This window comes from Arachis ipaensis, chromosome B6, assembly GCF_059453495.1.
Source record: "Arachis ipaensis isolate K30076 ecotype BB chromosome B6, ASM5945349v1, whole genome shotgun sequence".
Taxonomy (NCBI): domain Eukaryota; kingdom Viridiplantae; phylum Streptophyta; class Magnoliopsida; order Fabales; family Fabaceae; genus Arachis; species Arachis ipaensis.
In genome coordinates this window covers 139912591-139926265 of record NC_142441.1, presented here as the reverse complement: position 1 = coordinate 139926265, position 13675 = coordinate 139912591, and the positions used below count along the sequence as shown (strand labels likewise).

At 35.5% G+C, this 13675-nt stretch overlaps 1 protein-coding gene across 1 annotated transcript; it reads left to right on the top strand.

Annotated features, from left to right (window-relative positions):
* Nucleotides 1-4743: 4743 nt before the first annotated feature.
* LOC107647607 (uncharacterized) lies at nt 4744-6487 on the top strand. The gene is made up of 5 exons (XM_088491080.1): nt 4744-5167; nt 5354-5625; nt 5915-5980; nt 6053-6172; nt 6239-6487. The coding sequence occupies exons 1-5, from the start codon at nt 4744-4746 to the stop codon at nt 6485-6487; spliced, it is 1131 nt and encodes a 376-aa protein (XP_088347206.1).
* The last annotated feature ends 7188 nt before the right edge of the window (nt 6488-13675 follow it).

Here is a 13675-nt window from a genome sequence, read left to right as displayed (position 1 = left end):
TAACAATTAAAACTAATTTACTTATTTAAATTCACACGTACAACAGAACAATATTAGCACTACTATATTCTATTCTACTGATAATTAAACGCTACTAGCAGTAATAATTAATATTATTACAATAGGCAGATTTTATAACAATTAATATTAATATTACTTATTCTATTTATTTATTTATCATACATCCAAATTTTTTACTAACCGTGTTATTATTAACAATATTATTATTGCAATTATTCTATTAATAACAATAATTAACTTATTATTATAATGTAACATATCTGAACAATATTAATACCCAATAATCTCTAATAATAATTTTTAATTCATAATATTTATTTACGAACGACTAATATAATATTAAGTAACTACAAAAAAATTATTTATTATTAACAATTAAAACTAATTAATTTATTTAAATTCACACGTACAACAGAACAATATTAACACTACTTTATTCTATTTTACTGATAATTAAACGCTACTAGCAGTAATAATTATTATTATTACAATAGGTGGATTTTATAACAATTAATATTAATATTACTTATTCTATTTATTTATTTATCATACATCCAAATTTTTTAATAACCGTGTTATTATTAATAATATTATTATTGCAATTATTCTATTAATAACAATAATTAACTTATTATTATAATGTAACATATCTGAACAATATTAATACCCAATAATCTCTAATATCATTTTTAATTAAACTCAAATATCTAAATATTATTATTCCACTAATTTATAACATTATTACTATAATAAACTATTACTAATCTCTAACATTATAATTATTATTTTAACTAAAATAAAAAATTTTGGAATAGAAACTTACATAGTTAAGATGATCAAGATAATTAGGAATGTGAAGTTTTGGACGATTCACATCTTTTATTTTTCTTCTTTTAGGCATACTTTCCTGTGTGGTCTAATTTTTTCAGCTCAAACCTTCAACAATGGAGTGAACTACCGTGGCTGGGGTGGGGTATATGGGAGAAGAGAAATGGAACAAAGTGAAAGTGAAATGGGAAAGGGAAAGTGAAAGTGAAACTGGCTTAAGGGAGCTCGGGTGGTTGGGATCATTTCATCTTTGCTGGACCAACGTGCATGCGCGACACGTGGCTGGGGGCGCAAATCGGACGGTCCGATTTGTGTACCTGCCCAGCCTGAAATCGGACCGTCCGATTACTGATCCTCAAAACGGACCATCCAATTTCTTCGATCCTGACCGTCACACTCCGGTTATGCACCATGCAGCCCCATAACGTTGTTATACACCACTCCTCTCCCAATATTAAAAATAAAAAAGTGGCCAACAGCGGAAGCAAGACTTGGCGAACTGAACTCAATACCTTTATACCCACAAATTTGGGGAGTGGCTCTTTTTCGGTGGGAAAAAATTGGATAGTGTCCAGTGTTTGATCTTACCATTCATTGTTTTCTCTCTCTTATTAATTTCTGATCCTACTTATAGAATTAAAGGTGAGAGATCACACTTTATTCTCTCCAATGAAAAAAAATAGAGAGGATCCATTTTTCAAATCTGCAGTTCAATAATAATAATAATAAAATTTATTATCTAGCATTATTCTAAAAGTATAAATCATAATAATCATATAATGACCATCATATATGCACGTCAAAAGTTAATTACAAAATTAATTATTTATATAAAATATATATTAAAATATAAAATATATATTTAAAATGAGTTATATGAGCGTTAATTTTTAATGTGCATCTAACATATTTTAATCATATATACATGAATTTTTTAGGTCGGATAGAGTAACATCCACAACTTTATTTTTGACAAATAAGCTTAATTAATAGAATGAACTACCAACGTGGTCTCTGTCCATTTTCAAGAATGACAATGCGATCTCTCAAAATAAAATTGATCCACTTCGGTCCCTATTCCCTAATTTCGTCACACAACGTGGTCTCTGTGCATTATTCTCCAGGCGAGACTTGACGGAAAAGGCTGAGCTGTCACATTTGAAGCGTGACCTTCATATGAGCTGGATGACGTATTCATTCAGTGCCTAAGTGGACAAGTTCAAATGGACAGGGGCTAAGTTGTCCAACGCCTTCACCCTAAAAATGATGTTCGCACGGGAATTAACGTTTCAGTTGCTTCTGAAACGTTGTGTTTCCATAAAACCCCATCGTCCAGCCTTCACATTTACAAGAAAATCCTAGGAGAAAAGCTTCCTCACTTCTCGAGACCACTGTGGATGCTGGGTTGGTGGAGGAAAGCGCTGACGTTGCTACTTACAAGGGTGCTGACGACGTCATAATTGACGGCAGTTTGGTGGTGTTGTTGACGAAGCTGGACGGAATCCTGTGACAACACTTCACACAGTTCGGGTTAGTGATTTTCTAGAAAGCATTTGTCCCTTGTGCTTTGTGTGGTCCAACATTTTGATTCTGCTTCTGACAACGCACCATTATTGTTTGCAATCCTTTGTGGTCCTGGTTATAGAAAAGTTTAAATAATGCTAAACTTTGTGTATTTTTGTAAAAATTAAATAATGTAGTGATGGTCATTCGTGTTTAAACATTTTTATTGTTAGGGAGAGTTTATCAAAGCTGGAATAAATCTAATTGCAGATGTCTGAATATATGGTCATTCTTGTGTTTCACCATGGGGGAAGATTTGTCAAAAACTCTGAGGGTGTCCTCTGCAACTTGGATGGTAAAGTGAAGAGGTTTCTCCCGTTAGACTTGGATTACATAAATTTCTTTGACTTCATTGAATTATTTAAAGAATTGGGTTACCGGGAGTATAAGCAGATGTTCTGGCTTGATATGGGAGAACCTAATATGAAAGGTAGACTTCATGTAATTAAAGGAGATATAGAAATTAATCAGATGAGGAAGGGTAAGTTGAGGTACAAGAAAACTGATGAGCTATACATCTATTTTGAACACGATCTAGACATGCCTGAAGTAGTTGAAGAAGATGTGGCTGGAAAGACTGTTGTGTTGGATTCTTCGTCATCATCATCTGATGATGATGGATACGAGACAATAGAGGATGAATCTTACAAGCCTCATCCTCCTAGATTTGAGACAAATAATAGCAGTAGTGAGGAAGAAAAAAAAAGAAGAAAAAGGTTCCAAAAAAGGGAGTTTCAGCAAAGAAGAAGATGAGTAATAAGACTACTGGGTATGCAACTGAAGATACGAGTACTGGTGAGGACCAAAGAACTAAGAAAAAGAATAGTGTGCCTAAAAAAATAATGTCACCTAAGAAAAATGAGAGTAAGAAGAGTGGTTCATCTAGTAGTAGGCCAAGCCAATCACCAAGAACTGCTAAGAAGAGAACATCTAAAAAGTATTCTGGTGTTAGAAGAAGGCATATCTTAAGAGATGAATTAGGCAAGGAGGGGATGGAGGGTCAAAATAATGGGCCTCGACCAAGTATTAGGGCTGGACAAACAGAGCAGAGACATGGGCCTGTAGGTGAATCAGGTGAGGGTCTTAGTATGGGTGATAGACCTAGTAACCCAAGATCAGTCCCAACTGATGTGGAGATGGATAGTGATTATGAGAAACCATATGAGTATGAGAGTGAGGGAATTAATAGCCCAGTTTCTTCTGAGAATGAGGAAAGGACAACATATGACTCTTTTAGTGAGAATACTAAGTATGGAGAGGTAGTGTTTAAGATTGGTCAGATGTTCCCAACAATGGACTTGTTCAAGAAGGCTTTGAAAGACTATTTTGTATATGAGGGAAAGGATGTGTTATACATAAAAAATGAGAAGCATAGGCTGAGGGCTGCATGTGCTACTGAAGATTGTCTATGATTGATTTTAACCTCATGGAATAGTATTAGTAGGTGTTTCCAGGTGAAAATTTTGATAGATGAGCACACTTGTGGTAGAGACTATGGTAGCAACATGGCCGATAGGGGTTGGGTGGCATCGAAACTCATTAAGAGACTACTTATCCATCCTGAGATGAAACCAAGACAAGTAATGGATCACATGATAGAGGAGTACAATGTGCAGCTTAACCGAAGGATGATTGCAATGGCTTTGAAAGTAGCTAGAGAGGTGGTTGTTAGCAATGCACGGACACAATATGGAAAAAGTTAAAGACTACTTGATGGAGATTCATCGGAGTAATCTCGGGTCTACAGCATTGATGGAGACAATACCACAACCTGAAGCCCTCCCATTGTTTGATAGGTTGTACATAAGTTTAGATGCTTCCAAGAAGGGTTTCATTCAGGGTTGTAGACCGTTAATTAGTCTAGATGGCTATTTTTTGAAAGGCTATTATAGTGGTAAGTTACTGAGTGCAGTGGGCCAAGATGTGAACAACTATTTTTTCATCTTAGCATATGCTGTTGTACCTAATGAATGTAACGATACCTGGAAGTGGTTCCTAACGCAGTTGCAAGAGGACCTGGGACTGGTGACGCAGCATGGATGGAATTTCATAAGTGATCAGTAAAAGGTAAATCAAGAAATTTTGCTTCATTCTTTTGTACAATTGATGGAAGTAAGCCTAATGCACACCATAAAAACTGTGTTTGTCTAACTATTGCAGGGGCTAGAATTAGCTATCAAGGAAGTAATGTCTAATACACACCACAGAAATTGTGTGCTTCATATTTGGAAAAATTTTATCAAGCACTTTAAGGACCAACAAACAGAGTAAATGGTATGGGAATGTACAAGATGCACAACTTTCTAATAATTCAATCGCTGCATCAAAAAAATGAAGACAATCAATTTGGGTGCATGGGAGTATCTCCAGAGATTTGATCCGGCAGTGTGGACAAAAGCTTATTTCAGTCATGGGCCAAAGGTGGATAATATTAGCAACAATATGTGCGAGGTGTGGAACACCAAGATCGTAGAGTATCAGGAAAAACCAATCTTAATAATGTGTGAAGACTTAAGGTGCTATCTAATGAGAAAAATAGCAACACACAAGAAGAAGCTAGAGAATCATAGTGGTCACTTGGCACCAGTACAGCAGAAGAAATTGGACGAGTTTGTCAAGCCTAAAGCTAACAAGTCGAGAGCCATCTGGGCTGGAGACAATGATAGAGTGTTGTTTGAGCTTCATAGAGGAACTAACAAGGTTGGAGTCAACCTTCAACAAAGGACCTGCACTTGTAATGTTTGGCAACTTACTGGTAAAGTTGATTATTAATCCATCCTTATTTTACCTATGGTCAGCAGTTGAATTATAATTCATACTTTGACTCCTATGGTTACTTATGTTTTATTTTATACTTTGATTTATTGTCTTATTGTGACATTGATATGTAATTCATGCTTATATCTTGTGGATTGCATGTCTGGATCGTGTTTGTTTTTAGGAATGCTTTGCTGTCATGCTGTTGCAGCAATGTATAAAATTAGTCTTAAGCCAGAGGATCATGTGCATAAATGGCTCACCATGCAATCAATTAAAGCAACATACATGCATTGTATTAAACCAGTTAACTCAGAGGAGTACTGGAACCCTTGTGATGCTCCAAAGACAGAACCACCCAACATTAAGAGATCAGCTTATAGCCCCAAAATAAAGAGGAAGGTAGATCCTGTAGAACCTGAGATGCACACAACTAAAACCAGAAAAATCTTTGAAGTGGCGTGCATCAAGTGTGGATAGCTTAGCCATTACTATAAGACTTGTAAGAATGACCTAAAAGATCCAAATTGGCAACCATTGACAAAGAAGGAGAGAAGAGTTGCTAAGGGAAAGGGTTTATAGATTGTAACTTTTGACCCAAACCAGAATTGAGGCCAGGTAATTAGGTTTCGAATTGGATCACTTTATAAATTGTTAGGGGTTTAAGAGTCACATCTAAAAATTGTGAAGGTTTTATGTGTCTCATTTTAAAATACCACTTATTATAGCTTGTTTATATAAATAGGATGGAGGTTCTAATGTTAATCTGAACAATGATAATGTACAACCTGCACCACCTATGGATCAACTGGTAATATCTTATTGTTGTTTAAGTTACATATTTGAGTCTCCCTATACTAACATGTTTATGTTACTGTGATAGACAAAAGCAAAGAAGAACAAAAAGAAAATTCCAAAGACATTACCTAGGAAGGATAATTTTGACCCTCAGGAACAGAGAGATAAAATTTCCCTTTCACAAAATGCACCCCAAGCAAAAGAGGTATAGTGATTTGTCACTATTATTTAACTTGTTTGTTACTTTTAACTCATTAATTTTTGGTTACAGGTTGCAAGAGAATCTATCAACCTGAATCAGTCACCCCCTCAATCCAACTCCACCCCCAATCTTAATCATGTCCAGAGAAGAAAACACCCTATTGTTAGGCCCCGACTGGCGACTGCTCCTATATCGGTTCCACCTTCATTTGAACTATCTACTCCACCATATGTTCAAGAAGCATTAGGTCTCAGACCCTATGTTCCAACCGAACATAATGTGAACCCGAGGACAACAATTACTAATGTCCCCCTTTAACAAAGTGCTATTTCTACTGAGACCATGGCTGCAGCAAGTTTCGAGACTGCAGCAAGGCTTTTCAAGTTCATTTCTACCCCTGTGTTTAGACCTCCGAGAAAGACTTGATCTCTGATATGTTGCTATTGACATAGATGATATGAAACTGAACTCCTTTTGTTATTATTTTGATGTCGGCGTTTACAAATTTAGGAAAAACTTTGCTTTATTTAAGTTTATGTATGCATGTTTAAGTCAATTTGAAACTCTACTAGATTGAATTAGAAGATGTTTTGGGTTCAAGGCTACATGTTGGCCTTCTTTTTGTTGTTAAAGGGCTATATGTTGTCCCTTTCTCATGCTGAACAAGGACAAGATTGGTTGTTTTGTGTACATGTTTTATATAAAGCATCTTTTTGGTTTGTTTATCCAATATTTTTCATTGATTAATTTGTGTGACTTCATGCTGCTAGAATGCATCAAAGTAGTAACAGACCATTTTCATTGAATCAAATCATTATCTCATCTGAAACAACATACATACTTCTGAAGTTAGTAACACAAATTAAAAGTTAAACAACATACACTTTTTAAAACAAAATACACTTTAAACCTAGTATCACAGAAGGTTTTCTGCTAGCCAAATGTGTAACACCCTACAACACAGAGTTTAATCCTTAAGTCATAAAATAGAGGTGGTGAGGTATTACGACCTCTAAAAATAAAGTTTAGCATATATAGTAGTGTGAAAAATATGTATAACTAGGAGCCTTTGAAGAAAAAAGGGTAAATCAAAACCGTTAAATTGAAAAGTGCAACACTCAGGAAACGAGATTACTTGTGTGCTAAGAAAACCAAGGTTCATAAATATACATAGAAAAAAAGTGGGAATAGAGAGTCAAGGGTACAAAATAACAAGCTCTTAACTCAGCTTGCGAAGCTAAGGCTGGCCGGAGAATATTTACACACACACACACACACATATATATATATCCCAAAATTCAAAATACAAAGATAAACCCTAATTCTCCATAAACCTCTAAGATGTACAAAATAAAATAGTTGTTCGGAGAGTTTAGTACATATATAAACATCAACTATGCATCAAAATAAAACCCAGAAACCGCTCCGCTACAGAAGTCCAGATGCCTACCGAGGAGCCTCTCGACCTGCATCTGAAAAATAACAACACAGTATGGGGTGAGAACCGGAGGTTCTCAGCATGGTAAAGGTGTCATGCACATAATATATAAGATCCTGGGAATGCCAGAGGCAATCTTAGAACGCCGACACTCAAATTATAAAGCTTAAAAGTATTAAACAGGAGCCATAAAAGGTGGTCTTCTAAGGATATCTAAGTTTAACTGAACTTAACCTTAACTCTAAGTCTTTCCTCCTTTCCTCCATACCTCCATCTCCGATAATTTGCATAGACAAACAAACAGACAAGGCAAGTACAGATAGAAAACAAGTAGTTCAAGTAACAAGTACAACAATTAGCATAATATAATCAATTAGGCATTCCCAATTAACGCATAGCAAACAAAGCACACATATGCATATGATGAATATCTATCCTACTGGCTGTTGATATCAACTGTCGGTTATGTAGCCATCCCGACTTGTTCTCAAGTTTAAAAATACACCATGGGAGAATTCCCAAGCTGACATAAGGAAGAGAATGCCCCCAAGCTCAATAATATCCATGGGACGAATCCCAAGCTGACATGGGGAGAAGAGACAACACCCCAAGCTGACATGGGGAAAACAATACCCCAAACTCAATGTTATCTATGGGACGAATCCCAGGCTGACATAGGGGAGACAATACCCCAAGCTCAATAATATTCAATTTTTAGCTTACATATACATCTCCAGCATACTCGCGACACTACTGCACTTTCTCAATAAATAATAAGCATTTACTCATTCCTTTTATATTTTATGGTACACAATTATAAATTCATAACTCGTCTCATCGTCCTCAATTCGTTAATGTCCATGATTATCTCATTCATTAATCTCAATATCACATTACTCTTTTAACTACCTCATATATCTTTCTTCCATCATCTTATCAAAATAAAAGCCATCTTCTCCAATCCTTAGTTTAGTTATCTTCCTTCATCTCTAAGTTACCTCCTTTTTCCTAGCTTCATCCTATTGTTAAGCTTACTAACCAAATCTAGAGTTAACAGAATAAAAGTAGGGGTTTAGGGGTTTGAAATTAGGTTTAAAACTAAAAAACTCAGATTTGCTTAAACAGGGCCACGCGTATGCGTGGGCGTGCAAAAAGCCTTGCTCGCGCAAGCATACCCCTGCTCGCGTACGCGTGGATCCCAGCCCGCAAGGGTTGGTCACGTCGCGAGCGATTGGACGCGTACGCAAATACTGGGTCACGCGTACGCGTGGGCGTACGTTTTTCCAAAAAATTTGCTAAGGTATGAAAAGCTGCAGAATTTTCCAAATTCAATCCCAAAGTTCTGACGCGCATAACTTTTTCATTTTAAAACATTTTTCATCCGTTCTTCGAACGGCGTAATCACAGACCCAATTTTCATATAAAAGAGGTTTGAAACAATTTGGGGGTCCAGAAGCCAAGTTATGACTCGCCGAAGTTCGGTCAAAAACCAAAGTTAAACACAATCTCCAAACCTCATTTGCTTTAAAACTCAATTCCAAAGTCAACATACTATACCCACAACCACCAACACAACATGCCATTCTCAATACTCCAACAACCTTCATATCCTACCGTTTATCAAATCAACAATATCATGCACCAACCCCTTAAATACATCAACAAAATACTTATTTTACCTATCCAACATATATACATATATTATCATAAGTCACCATTTGACTCCATTCAACAAACACATTTCATAGCAATCCCACACAACCCTACTAGCTACTCATCATATCCCAAACCATCATACTTAATTTTTACCCTATTCACACCCTAAATCTCTTGCTTTCATCAATAAAACCATCATCATTCTATCATGCATACATATACAATCAAATCATCAAGCTTGCTAACAATATCCAAACACCCAAGGAGCATTTATTTCCACTATAACCATGATCACCAACACATACTTACTTATATCATCAACAATATCATTAAAGCTAAGGATCCAACATACATAATCATTCCAACATATCCTATGGTTCTCTAGCCTAAGTTTTCACATGACATTATATATTAAATACGCGAAACCTAAACCATACCTTGGCCGATTTTTACGTATTTCCCGAGACCACCCACTAATGCACCAAGCACAGCCCCAAGAGATCCGGACTCACCAAGGCAACATCACCAAATCTCCCACCAAGACTCAAGCTCCAATTAATATATATATATATATATATATATATATATATATATATATATATATATATATATATATATATATATATATATATATATATATATATATATACATACACCTAACATCAAATTACCACACATGTACATATCCAAATTTAATACCCAATATAATTAGAGAATTAACTAGATTTCTAGGATTCTCACCATACCAATGGGAAATTGGGACAAGACTCGGCAAGTCCACCAAGTTAATTCAATCCTAAACACCGAAATTACATAAAATCTCAACACCATAGCCCAAGGAATTCGAAACTGGAAATGAAAAAATTGAGGAAAAAAATATGACTTTCTTACCTTACAATGTTATAGGCTTTGTAGAGTTCGACGTTGCGAACGCTTGGTCGCAAACGGTGTGGCGATTGAAGCTCAGAGTGAGAAGTTGTGTGGATTTGAAGTAGAACCAAGGGTTTGGAACCTTGGAATGCTCTTCCTCCCTCTCTTGGCTATGCTTCTGCGTTCTTGCATGCAGAAGAGAGAGAAGTGAGCTGAAGCTCACTTAAGTAAGTGGGTTGGTTGGGCCCACGGGCCCGGTTCGGATCCGATTCAATCGGTTCGGCCTGTTCAACCCAATCTTGGGCCGAATTTTTTAAAATTGGTGTCAAAATTCATATTTTAATTAGCTCTATTATATTAAATTATCAAATCTCATTTTCTAATTACTTTGATTAATAATTACTTTATTGGTTAGTTATTTACTAATTACTCGGGGTTTATAAAATGCCTTAAACAAATTTGGATATCACAACTCCAAATACAAAAGCAATAATCATAGCTTCAACACTAACGCAGCTAGTACCACTATTGGTATTACAATTTTTAGCTTCCAACTCTAACCCAGTAACTCTACCCTCTAGTTCCCTGAGTTTTTCAGCATCAACAGCAACAGCATCAGGTATCTGACTTTGATCTAGCTTCCAACCCTCAATAAAAGGAGAATTTTTGGGTAACTCTTCAAATGATGCAACATAATTATCCAACCATGCAAAAAATTTGCAATGCGGTGTTGAACTTTGTAGAATATACTCACTGCTAAGAAGATGTCACATGGAGTTAAAATCAAAGAAACTTAAATTAAATTTCAGATTACCTTGAAGTGTGGACATCCATAAAATAATCTGTTAGAGTTTAGTTCTGTTGAGGAGAGAAACAGTATCGCATGCGCCCCACAACGGCATCGTGGAGCAATGAACTTCTTCTTCTTCGGCGCACCAACACTTCCTGCAGATACGCTTAGAGCACTTCTACCTTCCTCTTTAAAAACTTCTTTTTCACTCCCATTCAATGGAACTCGACGCTAGTTCCTTACTGCTGCTCATGCCTCTGCTAGGTTTTCTTGTAAATGTGAAGGTTGGATGATGGGGTTTTATGGAAACACAATGTTTCAGAAGGAATTGAAACGTCAATTCCCGCTCGAAGACATCATTTTTAGGGTGAAGGCGTTGGACAACTTATCCCCTGTCCATTTGAACTTGTCCACCTAGGCACTGAATGAATACATCATCCAGCTCATGTGAAAGGTCACGCTTCAAACGTGATAGCTCAGCCTTTTCTGTCAAGTCTCGCCAGAGAATAACGCACAGAGACCGCGTTGTGCGACAGAATTAGGGGACAGGGACTGAAGTGAATCGATTTTATTTTGAGGGGTCGCATTGTCATTCTTGGAAATGGATAGAAGCCGGGTTGGTAGTTCACTCTAATTAATATTTTTTGAGGTCTTACGTAAGCATGCCCATGACAAAAATTTTGCAGAGAAGAGAAAAATAAAGTGAGGGAAGCCCAGTTGACCTGCATATATATGGAACAATAATAATATGCACAAATTTTGATCTCAAAAAAGGAAAATTTCATTATTTCAACTTGATCATATTAATTATAGTTGTGACTGTAAATTCGATTTCTCTGTTCTAAGTATAGGTTGTCATTTTCAGAAACAGGTATATACTATTCTTATACAACACACAAATCAACTTGTTTTTGCTACTATAACTCATTTTATATTTCCTAATTTAGACACTTCTTTAGATATCCCTGCTCTTTCTGTTAGTAATAACACTGCTTCTCAACTCCAACATCCTATTCCCTTCCTAGATTCTTCTTCTACTACTAATCTAAATATTGTTAGTAATTTTACTCCTTCCTCTTCTGATAATCACCCTTCTCTTTCTCACAATACTCATCCCATGATGACTAGATCTAAGACTGATCACTTTAAACAAGAAATAGATTTAATTTCTAAATCTGGCACAGCTTTTTTTAGAAAATCCACCAAAATCTCTATTTATAACCTTAACCATCTCCCAATGAAAACAAGCCATGCAAGAAGAATTTGATGCATTGCAAAGAACAAGCACCTGGATACTAGTTCCTAGATCTTAGCATTGTAAAGTGATAAAAAGTAAATGGGTATTTACCATAAAAAAAACTCCCTGATGGTACTGTTCAGAAATACAAAGCTAGATTGGTGGCTCAGGAGTATCACCAATAACAGTTAGATTAGTGTTAAGTAATGCTCTTTCCAAAGACTGAATAATTAGACAACTAGATTTTAATAATGCTTTTTTAAATGAAAACTTGAATAAAACTATCTATATGTCACAACTGTTTGGTTCTAAATAGGATGCTGCTACTCATGTATGCAAACTCAATAAATCTCTTTTTGGTCTCAAACAAGCACCAAGGAATTGATTTCTAAAACTTAGTACCATACTTCAATCCTTTGGCTTTCAAAGTACAAAATCTGATATCAGTATATTTAATAAACGTGGTTCAAATTATCTAGTTTATATCTTATGCTATGTTGATGATATTATTATAACCGGTAATGATGCTATTGAAATTGACAATATGATTCTTAAGTTGAATAACATTTTTACATTGAACGATTTAGGACCACTTTTATATAAATAAACAACATTTTCACATAAATAACATTGGTCAACTCCACTTATCACATACTAAATATATAGTTGATTTACTTTTGAAATTAAGCATGAGGGAGACAAGTGCTATGCCTACCCCTATAATTTCTGCTTTACAACTTTTGTCTACAGGGTCAGAACGATTTGAGGATCCTAAATTATTTAAGTCTGTTGTTGGCACACTGCAATGTATTATCATAACATACAAGACTAAATTTGAGCTTTGTTATTAGCAAAGTAAGCCAATTTATGCACTCACCACTATTGACTCACTGGAAAGCAGTAAAGAGAATCTTGAGATACCTTTAAGGAACTAAATATCATGGCTTAGTCTATCACAAATGTACAGATTATAGGTTGTATGGATTCTCTAATTCGGATTGAGCAGCAAACTTGGAAGATCGAAGGTCAATCTCTAGTTATTATATATTTTTAAATACTAATTTAATCTCATGGTCATACAGGAAGCAAACTAATATAGGAAGCAAACTAATATCAGCAAGTCCTCCACTGAAATTGAGTTTCAGAATCTTATTGCATGTGAAGCTAAACTTGTCTGGATCAGGAATCTTCTTTTGGAGTTACAGATTGAGGTGTTTACAGTTCTAGCTATTTATTGTGATAATTTAAACACTGTGCTTCTCACAGCCAATCCAGTATTGCATGATAAAATATTTTCAATTGGACATTCAATTCGTCAAAGACACAGTCAATTCGAAACAACTACAAATTGTCCACATATTAGAGATTGAGCAAACAGCTGATATACTTACCAAACTCATTTCAACCTCATCATTTGAAAGACTTAAGACCAAACTCAGAGTTGTTCCTCGACACAACTTGAGTTTGAAGGGGGTATTGAGGATATAAAAGGAAAAGTAGAATAACAAAAAGAGA

Excerpts from the sequence above, each read along its gene's own strand:
- LOC107647607 (XM_088491080.1), top strand. The coding sequence starts at position 4,744 with ATGAAGACAATCAATTTGGGTGCATGGGAGTATCTCCAGAGATTTGAT. Across the intron at positions 5,168-5,353 it reads TAATGTTTGGCAACTTACTG|GAATGCTTTGCTGTCATGCT; the intron begins GTAAAGTTGATT and ends GTTTGTTTTTAG. Across the intron at positions 6,173-6,238 it reads ATGCACCCCAAGCAAAAGAG|GTTGCAAGAGAATCTATCAA; the intron begins GTATAGTGATTT and ends TTTTGGTTACAG.